General features: G+C 36.0%; 1 protein-coding gene across 4 annotated transcripts in view; it reads left to right on the forward strand.

The window, feature by feature from the left end:
* LOC127837026 (phosphatidylinositol 4-phosphate 5-kinase-like protein 1) overlaps window positions 1-14,274 on the forward strand; it is a 31,462-nt gene extending 17,188 nt beyond the window's left edge. For 2 of the 4 annotated variants that reach the window (XM_052363729.1, XM_052363730.1), the window contains 8 exons: window positions 729-886; window positions 1,679-1,747; window positions 2,325-2,415; window positions 5,818-5,913; window positions 6,233-6,305; window positions 7,784-7,940; window positions 9,299-9,444; window positions 13,368-14,274. In XM_052363729.1, coding sequence (XP_052219689.1) covers window positions 729-886; window positions 1,679-1,747; window positions 2,325-2,415; window positions 5,818-5,913; window positions 6,233-6,305; window positions 7,784-7,940; window positions 9,299-9,444; window positions 13,368-13,789 — 1,212 coding nt within the window. In that variant the 3' untranslated portion in view covers window positions 13,790-14,274. The remainder of the gene's footprint in view (window positions 1-728; window positions 887-1,678; window positions 1,748-2,324; window positions 2,416-5,817; window positions 5,914-6,232; window positions 6,306-7,783; window positions 7,941-9,298; window positions 9,445-13,367) is intronic. The other 2 variants (XM_052363731.1, XM_052363732.1) reach the window with 2 other exon arrangements.
* The last annotated feature ends 4,255 nt before the right edge of the window (window positions 14,275-18,529 follow it).

An 18,529-nucleotide genomic window follows, 5' to 3' on the forward strand; every position in this document is an offset into this window, starting at 1 on the left:
TCTGTGGCGTCTCATCTGGATCCAAACTGTTTGCAAAGGCCTTCAAAATTCGGTTCCCGCACTGAAAGGGTTAAATATGTTTGCTTCTCTAAAAACAACCCAGCAAATAGACTTACAAGTGTCACATATATCCTCTTGATTTTGACATATACAAGGAATACAAGGTTAGAGTTGAATGTACAATTACATTTATCTAGCAAGGCTTGAAAACCTTTACCATAAGCCTTGATGAGTGGTTCAGGTTTTGATGCCAAGCAAATTAACTGTTGTTTTGATTAATTTTGACAAATTATTTATAAAAAAGATTCATGCATAGTAAATGGATATTTTCAAGTGAAATAATACGCTTTGTAGTAAAAAATGCAGAAACGTGCCAACTAAGTACTTAAAAAGTACATGTAATAAACATAATATACATTAAATGCAGGAACAAAATCAGTGCTGATGCGGCTTTAATTAATAGGCATTATATTCACTTATTCCAGAAAAGCATTTTTTATTTTTCGCATATTCCCTTATGTATTCAGTTGTCAAGATTTTCACATTCCCTTGTGTATTCATTTTTCAAGACTGTCACATTTCCTAGTGTATTCATTTTTTAAGATTTTCACTTTCCTTTGTGCATTCATTTTTCAAGATTTTTTCCCGTTGTATTCATTTTTGAACACACAAAACCTTTTTAATTTTCCAGATTTGCATATATTATAATATTGTGGTATTTATTCCAGACATACACCTTCTGCAGCTATGCGAGCCCGGTGTTTGCAAGAATGAGACGCGCAGTGGACGTGCCCGAGGAAGACTTTGTTGCCAGCCTTGTGTCTAGTCAGAGTCCATACCTTGAATTCATCAGTAACTCGAGGAGTGGACAGGACTTTTATTTTACGTAAGCAGTGTGGATTGTTCTGTTTATACCTATTTATTGGAAAAAAAGTTAAGGTCGAAAACATGGACAGTATTTATCGTAAATGTTAATATTGAAGTCTGTTTTGGCAGGAAGAAATGTTTACATGGACAGAATTTTTCTGCTATGGTACTCTCTAGTCCATTTCCTAGGAAGAAACTATAACAATTACAGCCTTGATTTTAAAATTAATGGAACTTTTGAGTCCATTTCATGGGAAGAAACTATAACATTGATGTAAAATGGTACTTTTGAGTCTGTTTCCTGGATAGAAACGTACTTAGTGTTTTGAGATTCTGAGAAAGCTGTCCAAAATTGATCAAACTTAAGTTCCAGGTCAAAGGTGTACGCCACATCCATGACACCATATCCACCTAAAAGCTTGTTTGAGTTTTTTAAGGCTCATCAAGAAAACATTGCCCTATCCATTTGTAGAAGATGACTAGTGTTGTTGGTTGGAATTATAAAAGAAATCATTTAAAAGAAAGTAAAGTATTTGGTGGAATATGAAAGGAATCATTTGAGATTAATAAAAGGATTTTACCAAGATTTATTTCATCTGACATGTACCGGTATATACATTTCTACAAACAAAATTGGATGGTATAAGTTAAATAAATATAGAAGAAAAAAATCCATACAGAAATATTAAAAATGTTACTTAGTCTGTGTACTGTTTTGAATCTCTTTTAGATAGCCATATGTGTTAATTCGCATTTGATAAAAATGCAAATAGTTTTGTAAAGTGTGTGAATCATCTATTTATAATTGCAGGAATAACCAAAGATTCATACTCAAAACAGACCATCAGCATTGTATACAGTTTTTCCTTGGCATATTGAGGTATTTTGTTTTCGGTCACATAATTGTTTGTCATAAACATAAGGCTTTGTTTGTAAACAAGTTGAAATTGTTTAGACTTTGTTGAGTTGATGAAAAAAAAAATACTTGAAATTGTTTAGACTGCCTTTCTCAACTATAACTATGATATTATTTTGGATTCCATTTAAAGTTGTATGTTCTTTTATGCCCCTGGTAGGGTGGTATATAGCAGTTGAACTGTCAGTCTGTCTGTCTGTCTGACTGTCTGTGTGTCGGTCCGAAAACTTTAACATTGGCCATAACTTTTGCAATATTAAAGATAGCAACTTGATATTTGGCATGCATGTGCATCTCATGAAGCTGCACATTTTGAGTGATAAAAGGTCAAGGTCATCCATGAAGGTCAAAAGTAAAAAAATACAATCCAAGGGAAGTAATAAGCTTTAAAAGGGAGATAATTTCTTAACCTGACAAATGATATATTGCAATTTAATTTCAAAGAGGCGCAATAGGGGGCATTGTGTTTCTGACAAAGACATCTCTTGTTTTTAGTCATTATGTATGTTTTCCATGGATATTTCATTTTGTGCATTTTCAGGACCTACTTGACTCATTTTCTTGTGTATCCACATTCATTACTAGTGAAATTTCTGGGCATTTACTCAATCAAAACTACAGCAACTAGAAAGGTGAGTTAAGCGATATAATTCAAATTGGTGTTTGGATTTCTCCTCTTTTTAAATGCAGGGGACATCATAGTGATTGTCATATGTGTATGTCCTGCGGTCTTTCAGTCCTATACAGGTTAAATAATTGTTTCTGCATTATCTAGCGTCAAAACTGGGCCTGTATTTACCAACCCATTCATAGACTTAATAATAAAGAATAATCTTAGATTCAATGGAAATACCATGAAAATGGTGCTTAAATTATAACCATATTGCTCTTCACAAATAATTATATAATTAAAGTTTGACTACCACACTAGAGTTTATTTTTGAGTAGTTTTAGTATTTTTATGTTTTAAGAATATTCTTTATCTGTAGGCTTGAGTCTTGGAATGGGCTGGTTGATATTGCTCTGCTGGCTACAGGGATTCTTTCCAGTTGCTACAATGTTTATGGCTATTCCCTTCCCATCCCATATATACTGACCCAGTTAACATTACAATTGGATACTGACACATTTGACATAAGACACTTGTGTACTGACAAAACACTTGGATACTGAAACATATAAAGCAACACTAGGATACTGACACATTTGACACAAAACTTGGATACCGACACCGTTTACTTAACACTTGAATACTGTCATAGTTGACACAATACTTGGATCCTAAGCCTTTTGACACAACACTTGGATATTTACACAGGTGACACAACACTTGGATACTGTCACAGTTGACATAACTTTTGGGTATTGTCACAGTTGCTACAACACTTTAATACTGTCACAGTTGACACAACACTTGGGTACTGACACCGTTGACACAACACTTTGATACTGACACAGTTGACACAACACTTTGATACTGACACAGTTGACACAACACTTTGATACTGACACAGTTGACACAACACTTTGCTACTGACACAGTTGACACAACACTTTGATACTGACACAGTTGACACAACACTTTGATACTGACAAAGTTGACACAACACTTCAATACTGACACAGTTGACACAACACTTGAATACTGACAAAGATATTGTTGATGATATGGGTAATCTACCCATATCATTTTATTAACCAGGTTTTCCGAAGGAAAAAACTGGTTATTAGATTGGCGAATGCGGGCGGGCGGGCTGGCTGGCTGGCTGGCTGGCTGGCGGGCGGGCTGGCGGGCGGGCGGAACAAGCTTGTCCGGGCCATAACTATGTCGTTCATTGTCAGATTTTAAAATCATTTGGCACATTTGTTCACCATCATTGGACGGTGTGTCGCGCGAAATAATTACGTCGATATCTCCAAGGTCAAGGTCACACTTTGAGTTCAAAGGTCAAAAATGGCCATAAATGAGCTTGTCCGAGCCATAACTATGTCGTTCATTGTCAGATTTTAAAATCATTTGGCACATTTGTTTACCATCATTGGACGGTGTGTCGCGCGAAATAATTACGTCGATATCTCCAAGGTCAAGGTCACACTTTGAGTTCAAGGGTCAAAAATGGCCATAAATGTCCCTTGAGATATAACCTTCATATTTGGTATGCATGTGTATATGGACAACGCCTTTCCATACGCACACAAATTTTGACCGTCCGTCCATCCGTCCGTGTGTCCGTCCGAAAACTTTAACGTTGCTCATAACTTTTGCAATATTGAAGATAGCAACTTGATATTTGCCATGCATGTGTATCTTATGAAGCTGCACATTTTTAGTGGTGAAAGGTCAAGGTCATCCTTCATGGTCAAAGGTCAAAAAAAAATAATTCATGTGCATATCTCCAATGTCAAGGTCGCCACAACTAAAAATAGATTTATTTTAAAACAAACTTACAAAGGGGGTTAATTTTTTTTGTTCATTTCAAAAGTTCAGTTTGAGTTGTCTCCCTTTATCAGATTTTTTTTCACAGTGAAAACCTGGTTTTGTGACAATTTTGTCCCTTGTCTCACTTTAACATTGACCTTAATTCGAACTTGAATAATTCAGATCATCCAAACATGACATGTCAAGTAGATTTACATATTTTGCATAGCATGAATCTCTTTTATATCTATACAGTTCTTACTTACTTTAAAACCAATAATATACTCGAACTATTTTTTGTGGATTTTCATACTTCTGCTCAATTACAATATCAAAATGTTGAACAAACGTTTATGTCTAAAGTATTATATCCAAAGTAAAAAAATAAACAACTCTGAATGAAAGATCAAACTAATAGGTAAACTTTAGCAGATCCCTGGTATTGTATTTCAAGGAAATAAAATAAATGTAAAGTAAAAAAAAAATATTGCAGTTGCATTGGTCTTAAAGTTTCAAAAAGATAATCAGTTGTAAAAATATGTGTTGTTGTAACATCTGAGCCTTGAAAACTGAAGGAAACTGAATAACCTTAGGAATTCTCTAATATTTGCCTTCAAATTACTTTGAATAGGCTTTTAAGCCATTTCTACATACGTGACATTGCCAAATCTAAATTCACCTGCTCTACACTAAAATTATAAATATTGTTATTGACATTGAAAACTGAGTCAAGTAGATAACCAGCCACATGGTCAATAGCCAATAATTGTATTCACAAATTGCTAAGTGTTCAATTTTAAGAAATCTATCAAGAAAAGAAAATATTGTGTCAATGTAAGAAATGTAATAATTTAGACGAACAGTACATATCTATAGTAATTAAGTGTCCGCTCTTAGGTTAGTACTCCCGTGATTAAGAGCTTAAAAAAGAATGTAACAGGAGTAGTTAGAAGTAAATTTGGAACATGAGATTGAAAATAAAAGGTAAAACATTAAGGTAACAAGATATAAGGTAAAAGATAAGGTCTCACTTTGTATAAGGTAAAGGATCAAGGTAACAATTGATATAAGCTAAAAGGTCAAGGTAACACTTAATATATGGTTAAAGTTCAAGGTAACACTTGATGTAAGATGAATGTCAATGTAACACTTGATGTACGGTAAAAGTCAATGTAACACTAGATGTAAGGTAAAGGTCAAGGTAATGCTTGATCTAAGGTAAAAGTTCAATGTAACACTTGATGTAAGGTAAAAGATCAAGGTAACACTTGATGTAAGGTAAAAGGTCAATGAAGCACTTATATAAGGTAAAAGGTCTATGTAACAATTGATGTACGGTAATTGTCAAGGTAACTGTTATGTTGAGTGAAGATTTAAGGTATACATTCATAGAGAAGCGCCGTCGTACATGTACATGTTTTTGTTCACACTTATCTTTTAACATTCATGGATTCCTAACTTTTGCAATACGATTCTATTTCTGGAAGTTCATGAAATGAGTAAAAGGGTTCTGAAGAATAATTATTTGTTTGATACCTATATCAAAAAAAGTCTTAAATGTGTACATTTTGGAAAAATGCAATATCTAACATTGAATTATGTTATTTATTGGCAGAAATACTTCCTGGTGATGCAGAGTATTTTCTACCCGACCATTCGCCTGGAGGAGAGGTTTGACATCAAGGGTTGCCTGGCCAACCGATACCAAGATGTGAGTGTGCAGAGTTATGACCCCTTTCCCCTTTCCCATTGGTTGGAATATGTTGGCCTGTCATCACAAAATGTTGTTTTTTTAGCAAGCTATTATCACATTTCTCAAGCAATTAAATTTAAACTTGGAATGTTTGAGTTATTTGCCCTTGACAAAGAAATCAGGGGTTATTAGTAACGTTTCTAACAAAGCCGTAGTTTCAAATATATGATTATTGTTTAAATTATGATAAACATAATAAACTTTTATTTTTGTTTAAGGTTGTGTTGTTATCATTCTCTAGTGTATATTAATAACTTGTTCCTTTTAACTATTTCAGCCCAATCCACCTGGTAAAAAGACAATCATCGTACTGAAGGACCAAAATTTTCAGGAGGAAAAAATAGAGTTAGGTTAGTTTTATCTTGATTGGAAGCCTTGTACTAAATTGAAACACTCTTGAGTTCATTTTGTGGGTGGAACCAGTACTTGGCGTCCTTGGGGGTGAATGCTTCCACAGAAGGAAATTAGCCCTTTACTTCCTGATCGGGTCACGATATCCACTACACCACATTGTTAGTTTGAATTTCTGCCGTAATGACCGCAAGATACCTTTGACATGTATAATACATTTTTTTCACGCTTTTCTGTGGTGTATAGGAACATTTCAATTATATAAAATTGGTATACCACTGTTTCAAACGATGAAAAATAACAGTAAAAAATACAGATAATTTAAACAGTTTTACAGTAAAACCAGGTTTGAAAACAAGCTCTGAACTCTCTGAAAACACATGTGTGTTGAATGTATGCGCCATCTATGCTTCAATTCTGATAGGACCATTCATGTGATGATAAGTTGTATCATAAAACATATTTAAAGTTTTGTCCAGCTATTTGGAATTTATGATAACTTGATTTTTTAACTGAATTTCGTTTTTTAGCAATATGTATTTCTTATAATTGTAAACTTCTTATAGCACCTTTGGGTTTCACATCATTACAATAACATGATTTTTGTTTAAGGATCTCAAAAGCCCAAAACATGATAACCCAGCGCTAATAAATGATTCCACTTAACATAATTTTCATTATCTTTGATAGTCACATAGCATAGTGCTGGGAAATATTGAGCTACTTTTTTTATTTGCTATATTAGCCTAGAAACTAGAAGTAGCATGTCTTGTGACTGAGCCTTATTCTGGCAAAACTGGGGGCTGTTTCATCAAAGATCGTAGGACAATCTTAATTTAAGACCAAATTTTGGAGACTGAAAATACAAAAAAATTTCATCAATATGCATTCAAAATATAAACTATATGTGAGAAAACAATAAAATGAATAGATATACGGAAAAATAATAGTATTATTCCTTGGTGTTGAGTTAAAATGCTTCATTGAAATATGTATCGTATTCCAATTTTGTTGTACGATCGTTGATGAAACGGACCCCTGGGCTTTATGTCTGTGTGTATATTATAATGTACTGTCCCAGATGGGCCAGTGCAGTCTGCACAGGCTAATCAACAACGAAACTTTCCGCTTTTCTTCATTTTTTTGTTTTAAGTAAGTTTCTTCCAAACCACAATCCTGTTTAGGCAGAAAGTGTCGTCCTTGATAAGATTGGACTGCAGTGTTCTACAGAAACACAGGCAGCTGGCCATTTCATCGGTTACTCTAGATGCCGGCTACTTTTACCCAAAATATCAATTGAAATAGCACAAAAACACCCATTTATTGCTTAGTCGCCGGCTACTTTGAAAATATAACTGGCTACTCAAAATTTTCTGGAGAGCATTGAGCACTGAAGCTAATCTGGAATGACACTTTACGCACATGAATTAAGCCCAGTTTTCCCAAAGCGCAGCTCAAATAAGACTACTTTTGACAGGGGCACAGAAAAAGTGGTTTCTAACCCAGCTGAGGGCGGACGTGGACTTCCTGAAAGGTATCGAGGTGCAGGATTACAGTCTGCTGCTGGGACGACATCCACTTCACACTGGCGAGAAAAGGCTGTCTGTGGGGAATCTTGTGATGCGTGTGCAGAAGTATGGCGCGCTCTTTATGCCACTGATTGACAACTATTTTCTTTAGAATGTATTTTTAACAAATTTTATCCCAGTGTTATTTGTTATTTGACAAAAAAATATAAGATTTTAGGGTCTGATTTTGTTCATTTGAAGTTAGTTTACCGGTAAATCTATTAGCTCGATTGGATTAACAGCTGAAAGCTCTTGAGTCAGTTTCTTGGGAGAGCACGTACTTTGTGTCTACGGGTGTCTAAAGAATGCTCCCACAGTTAGAATCAAATCTGTGACCATATCCACTACGCTCATTTCAAGTTCATTTAAACCTTTGCATGCTGGGAAATTTGTCGTCTGCTAAAATGTCGTCTGCTGAATTTCTAAAATTAGCATTTTCTTTGATTTTTTTCAAAGAATACTATCAGAATAGCAAACAGTTTGGATCCAGATGAGACGCCACGTTCTGTGGCGTCTCATCTGGATCCAAACTGTTTGCAAAGGCCTTAAAAATTCGGTTCCCGCACTGAAAGAGTTAATGTCACAATGGTTTTATAACCCCTTCAATAATTGAGGTCAGTGGCATGCAGAGATTAATTTGTCCTTCATATTTCAATTTTTGTCGAGATAATAACTTCATTCAGAATTGAAGGATTTCAATAATATGACAATGTTTACCATGGAACCGGGTCCTCGGTTGGGATTGCATATTGGGTGGGCGGACTTTAGGGCAAGGTTGCTGTAACTATAAAACAAAAACTTAATTAATCAAGATGGAATACAAATTCAGACATGTTATTGAAATTTCATACCTTGAAGGTCCCAGTTGGGATTGCATATGGAAAAAGTGGGGTCAGGGTCCCTGTTGCTATAAATAGAACACTTTCTGCTGAATTACTGAAGAAAGAATTGAGCTACAAGTATGAATACATTATCACCTGATATTTAGACCTTGTCTGGGATTGCATGTATGGAGTGTGTGGGGGTCAGGTCAATCTATTCATGTCCTAATTCATTGATTAATTTAGTCATTCATTGTATAATATATTTTCATTACCTTTCATTGGGAGCTTTTTGTATGAAAACTTAAAATTAGGAAGTTTCTAAAAATAAATCTAGTAAGTAACTAGTTCAACTGGTGTTGCATTTGTTGAAGGGAGTATTTTAATTGTTGTATCTATAATTAAAATCTAAATGTACTAAGTATTTGGGCTTTTGTCTTTTCTGATAAATTGGGATTTTTATTTAGGTAAAATAAACTTTAAAGTTGCTGGGAATGCGTCGATTTACTGGACCCTGTTATGTTAGGCAAGCATCACTGCCTGTGAGTTATTTTTTAGTTGTGAATTTTTTAATCTTGGTCATTTGTTTTTGCCCACTTCAAGGTCGTTTGGCCATAAGCTGGATCCTGATACAGACGTAGACAACGACCATCAAGGAGAAACTCCTGGGAAAACTCCTTCAGAATCAAGGGTTCAGACAAGTACTGGAACAAGGGTTCAGACAGGTACTGGAACAAGGGTTCAGACAGGTACTGGAACAAGGGTTCAGACAGGTACTGGAACAAGGGTTCAGACAAGTACTGGAACAAGGGTTCAGACAGGTACTGGAACAAGGGTTCAGACAGGTACTGGAACAAGGGTTCAGACAGGTACTGGAACAAGGGTTCAGACAGGTACTGGAACAAGGGTTCAGACAAGTACTGGAACAAGGGTTCAGACAGGTACTGGAACAAGGGTTCAGACAGGTACTGGAACAAGGGTTCAGACAGGTACTGGAACAAGGGTTCAGACAGGTACTGGAACAAGGGTTCAGACAAGTACTGGAACAAGGGTTCAGACAGGTACTGGAACAAGGGTTCAGACAGGTACTGGAACAAGGGTTCAGACAGGTACTGGAACAAGGGTTCAGACAAGTACTGGAACAAGGGTTCAGACAGGTACTGGAACAAGGGTTCAGACAGGTACTGGAACAAGGGTTCAGACAGGTACTGGAACAAGGGTTCAGACAGGTACTGGAACAAGGGTTCAGACAGGTACTGGAACAAGGGTTCTGACAGGTACTGGAACAAGGGTTCAGACAGGTACTGGAACAAGGGTTCAGACAGGTACTGGAACAAGGGTTCAGACAGGTACTGGAACAAGGGTTCAGACAGGTACTGGAACAAGGGTTCAGACAGGTACTGGAACAAGGGTTCAGACAGGTACTGGAACAAGGGTTCAGACAGGTACTGGAACAAGGGTTCAGACAGGTACTGGAACAAGGGTTCAGACAGGTACTGGAACAAGGGTTCAGACAGGTACTGGAACAAGGGTTCAGACAGGTACTGGAACAAGGGTTCAGACAGGTACTGGAACAAGGGTTCAGACAGGTACTGGAACAAGGGTTCAGACAGGTACTGGAACAAGGGTTCAGACAGGTACTGGAACAAGGGTTCAGACAGGTACTGGAACAAGGGTTCAGACAGGTACTGGAACAAGGGTTCAGACAGGTACTGGAACAAGGGTTCAGACAGGTACTGGAACAAGGGTTCAGACAGGTACTGGAACAAGGGTTCAGACAGGTACTGGAACAAGGGTTCAGACAGGTACTGGAACAAGGGTTCAGACAGGTACTGGAACAAGGGTTCAGACAGGTACTGGAACAAGGGTTCAGACAGGTACTGGAACAAGGGTTCAGACAGGTACTGGAACAAGGGTTCAGACAGGTACTGGAACAAGGGTTCAGACAGGTACTGGAACAAGGGTTCAGACAGGTACTGGAACAAGGGTTAGGACAGGTACTGGATCAAGGGTTCAGACAGGTACTGGAACAAGGGTTCAGACAGGTACTGGAACAAGGGTTCAGACAGGTACTGGAACAAGGGTTCAGACAAGTACTGGAACAAGGGTTCAGACAGGTACTGGAACAAGGGTTCAGACAGGTACTGGAACAAGGGTTCAGACAGGTACTGGAACAAGGGTTCAGACAGGTACTGGAACAAGGGTTCAGACAGGTACTGGAACAAGGGTTCAGGCAGATACTGGAACAAGGGTTCAGACAGGTACTGGAACAAGGGTTCAGACAGGTACTGGAACAAGGGTTCAGACAGGTACTGGAACAAGGGTTCAGACAGGTACTGGAACAAGGGTTCAGACAGATATTGGAACAACTCAGTTATATGTTATCATAAGTCTACTCGCTCTTTAGTCTACTAGCTTATAAGTCGGGAAGGATTTTAAAGTGGTGCAAAAGTTTTCCATTTTGTGTATGTTTTATTCATAAGTTAGGTCAAAACTTCATGAAAGTGGGATAAGTGAAAATCTGTGTAAATAAAATTGCAACCCCATCTTATTTATTGTTCGATTCTATGAAACAACTATTTGGTTTAATATTTTTGTTTGATTAAATTATCCATAAATTAGTGTAGTTAAAATGATCATAACCTTGTACAAGTTGGTGTGGTAAGTTGGTTAGGTCTTGGACAGTATTCAACAAAGTTTATTTATTTTTAACTCGACTATTATATATGAAATATATATAGTGGAGCTATCCTACTCACCCTGGCGTCGGCGTTTCCGTAAGCGTTAGCGTGCAAATGTTAAAGTTTTCGTACTACCCCAATTATTTTCATTGTCCCTTGACATATTGCTTTCATAATTGCATACTTGTTTACCAACATGACCCCAACCTATAAGCAAGAGCAGACAACTCTATCAAGCATTTTGTCATAATTATGGCCCCTTTTATACTTAGAATATGCAAATTATTGATAAATCTAAGTTAAAGTTTGCGTACTACCCCAAATATTTCCTATATCCTTTGACATATTGCTTTTATATGGTGCATGCTTGTTTACCAACATGACTCCAACCTACAAACAAGAGCAGACCACTGTATCAAGCGTTTTGACATAATTATGGTCCCTTTTACACTTTGATAATTGAACATTTTGCTTAAATTGCCATAACTTCTTTATTTATGATCACATTTTATTATAACTTTGACAAAACAACACTAACCTGAATACCACAATGGATTCCACCCAAACAATACCCCACGCCCCTACCCAGAATCCCTTCCCCCCCCTCAACCTCCCCCCCCAATTTTTTTTTAAACATCATCTTATAAATTACCACATTCCACATCCCCCCCAAACAATTTTTTTTTATTTTTTTATTTTTGAAAGATCGTCTAATAAATTATTGAATATGAACAATTTCCCCATGATGGCTTACGTTATACTGTCAAGCACTTGAAAAGTCGAGCGCTGTCCTCTGACAGCTCTTGTTTTGGTCGTCTGAGCACATTTTGCACTTTGTAAGTTTGTGTAATTGTCTTTGTTCACGGCCATTTATCAACATTTACCATATGAACACTTTTGGTAACATGTATTGCCCAATAACTTCTTTTATTTCCAATCCTTTTAAAATGTTCTTAGAGCATTTGTTCCGGTGATATACTGACTGAGGTCGAAACATAGGTGACATGGGGTGCAAAGCTATCTCACTCAATTTTAAAAAATACTTGTGAATATAAGAAGTCTTATGTTTTGGGCAATTGTCATGAAACTTAAGTGCAATGAATGTTGCCCTAATGATATCTTGTTTGAATATGGTTCTGGTTCATTAAAAAACATGAGTCCCAGAAGTGCGGTAATTTGCCTTATATTGCTGAAGTGTAACCTTGTGATTGCTATCTGCTCAGAACAGTTAAGTTCCTATGCATCTCAGGTGAGCGCATTTGAGGGACTTATAGTCGGTTGCCCTCTTGCTCTGTCAGACTGCCCTTCCATCAGAAACCTGTATATGGGGGTTGTTGTTTGTAACTCATTGTCTAGCCTTTGGTTAAAAAATAGCTCAGGGCCTGTCGTCAAGCACCTTATGCACAAGTTTAGAAAAATGATTAAAGTCTTTTTTATATTAAAGTCTTTAACAAGAAAACATTGCTTGAATGGTTTATATTGTTTTAAAGTGTGTAAGCGCAAATCATTGGATTTCCCATTTGATTTGAAAACTGCAAGTTAATTTAAGATTTCCCGAAGGAATTTAGTGGTTACTAGCCTTATAAGCTCAGCATTATAAGCTCAGAATTTCCCAGAATGATATTTGGTCTTTGCAAGCAAAGCACAATGATTTCTACATGTTGTTTGTACAATTCTATCATGGAAATGTTACTTTTGAACAAACCATGTTTTAAAAGTTTATCACTTCTTATTCAGTTTATAAAATGATAAGTTTTCAATGTGAAACATGTGTTTTTCTCTGGACATGTCTGTGTACAAAAGTTTCACAATAAACTCTAATTATGGTATGAAGTAAGAGTGAATCTAACAAATGACTAAAATGATATTTAAATAAACTGTTATCATAAAATAGGCACTCGGTTTTCTATGCAATTTAAATAAAAGCTTTAAATAGCCACGACTTCAATAATAACGCATGTACAGGTATTTATTTGTAATTAATGCTGTAGCTGAAGGAAACCACAACGATATGGAAATGGAAGTCGTGTTGAAAACTCCGACCTCCAAAAGTGCATCCTCAACGAAATCAAAAACAGTCCGAGGTTTAGAAGAACGCATGATTCGGAGTCGTTCTCAAAGGAAAATAAGTTTCTTGCATTCACTCTCAGACAGTGAGTATTTGGACAATTCTGGGTACAAGCTCAAGAACAGAAGACTGTTGCTTAACAACGAAAACTGTCTGCACATAATTGACGGCGAACAATATCGGTACTATGTTGGAGTGATCGATTTCTTCACTGTGTTCGGTTGTCGACAACAGGTTGCAAAGATCTTGAAAGACATAAAGAACTGTTGTGGGAGCCATTCTTCCGTTCCACCTGAGGTTTACGGAGAAAGATTTTTTGAGTTTATTAAGGAAAGGGTTGTTTGATCAAGGGTTTGTAGATTAGTAGTGTGTTACATTTTTGATCCAGGGTCTGTAATGTGATATTACCTTATTGGTAATTTGTTTATAAATGTGATTTGTTTTGCATCAAAACTTGTATTGAGTTTTATTTCACTTGAATACTTACATTGAATTGTTGGCTAATTATAGGTGATTGTCATGAAATATTGTTGGAAGTTTAGTTAGGCATCTTGTTATAGGAACCAATGTCCTGGCTGTCTGTCAATTGCAGGAACTGAAGTTCAGACAGTCAAAATTAAGTTGGAACAAATTTTCTGTTATGTCAAAATAACTTAAGAACAATCGCCATGTTGTAAAAATAACGTTTGAACCAATGTCTGCCTGAGTCAAAATTAGCATAGGAACTCATGCTTGGGATTACCTTCAAATACATAGATGTAATATAAATCACACGAAATGGATTCTGAACTTTGACCATAAACATATTTACAATAAAGAGAGGCAATGTCCATGAGATGTCACCTTGTTCTGGGAAGATCCAAAAAGAGGTAAATAGGAATATATTCTTTTTTTCAAACCAGCATGTTGGACAGGATCTTTACCCAGCTGTTATCATTTAGGAAGTCAGCACTACATATAATTTAAAGGCAGTTAACTTACAGTTCAAACACATTTCAGCCATCAGGCCTGTATCTGTGCCAATTATGTGATGAAACTTTTGGAGTATTAAGACCTTTTGTCTCGTTTTTCTTTTTTCATAAAACTACACTTTTCAAGGTAAAACATTCAAGAAAATTTTATTATCAGAGATGTTTTATTTTATAGATATGGTAATAGTCATGTGTAGTGCCCTTAGTGATTAGTTTTTGATATTGGCTAAAGATTGATGAGTATAGTGCTGTATATTCAGTTTGTTTTTATAGCTCACCTGAGTGCCAAGTGCTCAAGGTCAGCTATCATGACCACCTTATGTCTGGCATACTTCATTGTGTGGCGTGCTGTGTGCGGTGTCAGCTTTTAGCTCATTACCACTTTAGAGGCCACATTTTTCATCCAATTTTGGTGAAACTTGGTCAGATTCTTTATTTGAACAATACGTGTGTCCAAAAACTAGGTCACCATTTCAAATCTTAGCAAAACCTTGTTACCACTCTACAGACCACATGTGTCAGCCATTCTTGATGAAACATGGTTAGAATATTAATCTGGACAATATTGAGGCTTAGTTTGAATCTGGGTAACGTGTGTTTGACAATCATGTCACAATGTCAAATCATTCTAGAGGCTACCTTTATGACTCTTGGTAAGAATGTTTAACTTCACATTTTCTAGGCTGAATTTTACTTTGGGTCACATGCATCTAGAAACTAGGTCACCAAGTCAAATTTTCTATAGACCTACTTACCAATCAGAAGGCCATGTAAATAAAGCCATCTTGAAGAAACATAGTCAAAATATTTATATTGACAATATCTGACCAAGTTTACGTCTGGGTCACATATATAAAATAACAAGGCCACCAGTTGAAATCTGAAAAAAAATCAATATAGAAGCCACATTTATGACTCAAACTTGATGAAACGTACACAGAATGTTCATCTTCTTAATGTCTTGGCCTGTTTTTAATCTGGATCATATGAATTTCAAAACCAGCTCACCGGGTGAAATCTTAGAATAAAATGTATGATGCAATATTGATGAAACTTTGTCAGAATGTTATGAAGACAATATCTTAGCCAAGTTTGATCTGGTTCAGGTGCGTAGATAGGTCAAATCTAATTCAAGTGGGGTCAGTACTAGGTCACCAGGTCAAATATTCATTAATTTGTGTCAGTGAACTCAGGTGAGCGCTTACAAGCCATCATTGCCCTCTTATATTAATAAGTGTTTTGTTTGGTTATCATCCACTTCAGCCTGATGTTGAAATTTAATATGGATTTTGTTAAGTTTTAGAAATATTATATTGACTTGTTAACTTGATCAAATTATTTATAAAAACAAGAATACTTTTGAGCTCAGCTGAGCACAACATTCTCATGGTGAGTTTTCCTGATCGCCTTTTGTCTGTCGTCGGTTGTGTGTGGTAAAAAGTTTGAAACTTTCATTTGCCTTCATAGGTAACATTTATTTCTCAATCTTCATGAAACTTTGTAGGAACACTTGTATTAATGATATCTCAGCCGAGTTGGAAATAGAATCATATGGTATAAAAACAAGTCAAAATAAAGGAAATTCCAGTGAAAACTCTAGAAGCTACTTGTATTGCTGAATATTTAGGAAACTTGGTCAGACCATTGTTCTTGATAATATGTCGGCCAAGTTTGAAACTGCATCAAGTGGGGTTTGAAACGAGGTCACAAGGTCAAATTAAATTAAAAGTTTGTGAATGCTCTAGAGGCCTATCTTTATGAAACTTGGTGAGAAATTTTACCTCGACAAAGTTCAAAACTTGGTGACATTGTGTTAAAAACTTGGTCAATTAAAGAAAAAAATAGTTTACACTCAAGAGGCCACAATAATTGCACAATCTTTATGAAATTGTGTGGACATATAACCTTATGGTATCTCAGTGGAGTAGTCAAAAAGACAGCAACCTGTTAGTAACTTCTTTAATTGACCAAGTTTTTAACACCATGTCACCAAGTTTTGAACTTTGTTCATATTCAATAATTTATTAGACGATCAAAAATAAAAAAAGAGAAACAAAATTTATTTATTTTTTGGTGGGGGGGGGGTTGAGAGCGGGGTATAATGTGGGGTGTGGTCATTTACTAGATGACCTTTCAAAAATTAAAAAAAAATGGGGGGGGGGGGGCAGGGATTCTGGGTTGGGGCTCTTTTCACAGAGTTATTGCCCTTTGAAATTTTCTATAAAAAAATTTATTGTCCCCCCAACTACTGTGCCCTCAAGACGTTTCCTTTTATCTAAATATATTGTTCAATATTGTGACAAAAAAAAACTTTGGGGAGCATCACCCGTCTCCGACGGTTTTTTGTTCTTTCCAATCTTGCACAGTGTTTATAGCAGTAGAGCGATTCAGGCCCTCATGGGCCTCTTGTTTCAAATTATGCCCTGGGGTCAAAATTCAACTCAGCCTGGGAACAAACTTTCAAAATTCTTCTTACATAAAAATATATGGTGGTCCTCTTCCAAAAAATCCAAGTATTGCTTTTGGGGTTGGTATTGGCCTTGCCCTGAGGGCAATTTGTTTTCCTTATATGTTTATTGTGTAAAATGAAATAATTTCTTAAATTACTAGACCCAGATGTTTGGTGTTTGGCATGTTATATCATTTATTAAAATCATTTCCCTTGGGTCAAAATATGCCTTAACCCTGTGAGTAACTTGTTTTAATAATATCTCTGTGTAATTTGAAAATGTTTGGGGCTGGTTGAGAAACAAGGCCACCAAGGGGTGCAAGTTTTTTTATTTTGCTAATAGTGAAACATTATGAACACTTTTTGTCAAATCTCATTTTTTTCCTGTATTTGTCAGTATTAATAAAGGGTTACTTATTTTCCCTTAAACATTAGCAGAGCCTTAGTAGTTTGCCCTTAAACATAGCAGATCCTGAAAGGTTTTCCTTTGAACATAGTGGGCCGTGAGTTGTTTGCCCTTGAACATACCAGACTGACTTGTTTGCCCTTGAACACAGTCAACTCTGAGTTGTTTGCCCTTGAACATAGTGGACCATGAGTTGTTTGCATTTGAACATATCAGACTGACTTGTTTGCCCTTGAAAACAGCAGACTATAGAGTTGTTTGCCCATGAAAATAGAAAACTACCTAAGTTGTTTGATCTTCAACATGTCAGACCCTGAGTTGTTTGCACTGCTTCCCTTGGTTGTTTGCCCTTGAATAAAGCAAAGCCAGAGTTGTTTGCCTTTGGTACATAGCTTGCCCAGAGTTCGTTTCTTTAAACATAGCAGACACTAAGTTGTTAAACCTTGGACCATAGCTGACCCTGAGTTGTTTGCCCATGAACTTAGCAGTCTCTGAGATATTTGCCTTTAAACGTAGCAGATTCTGTGTTGTTTGCCCTTGAACAAAGCAGACTGTGAGTTGTTGGCCTTTGAACATTGCGGGCAGAGCAGTGAAGGTGCATCAGTCATGTTTGTGACAAAGCTGTTGATGAAAGTAATGATGATAAATTACATTCCTGATTTGAATTTTACTGTAGAATGTGGTCTATGTTTGTTGCTGTTGATTTTGTTATGTAAAATAGCTATCAAATTTTAACTAGTTTGGTAAATATTTATATTGTGCTATGTGATATGTTACTGTTACAGTGTTTACAATACAGCCTCTATTTACACTATTTTACATTATTTGAACATTTACCCTTTTTAATCAATATCAAATTATTTTTATAGTTATGCTTATTCCAAACATGTTATTGAAGCATTATTTGATTAATAATTTTATATACATTTATATTTGTAATAGCTTAAGTATTGTATTATTTGATAATATTTTGGCTAATGCATTCATAAGGATGTAACTTTTAGTATGAAATTCACCTTTTCTTATTTCATTTTTCCATCAATGGCATTACCTGGTGGCATTAAAACTTGACACTAGTGTGCTAAGAATATTTATCTATTTATTTTGTATACTTTGTCTCAATAGAATAATTGTATGTTCAATTTAAATTCATCTATGACTGTATGCTGAATGTCTGTTATTTCTTTCAGGAAAATAATTCAGTAACTTCAAAGCCCATACACTGTACTATTGATTACCAATAAAGCCCATACAATGTA

The sequence above is a fragment of the Dreissena polymorpha genome, chromosome 7 (assembly GCF_020536995.1).
Source record: "Dreissena polymorpha isolate Duluth1 chromosome 7, UMN_Dpol_1.0, whole genome shotgun sequence".
Taxonomy (NCBI): Eukaryota; Metazoa; Mollusca; class Bivalvia; order Myida; family Dreissenidae; genus Dreissena; species Dreissena polymorpha.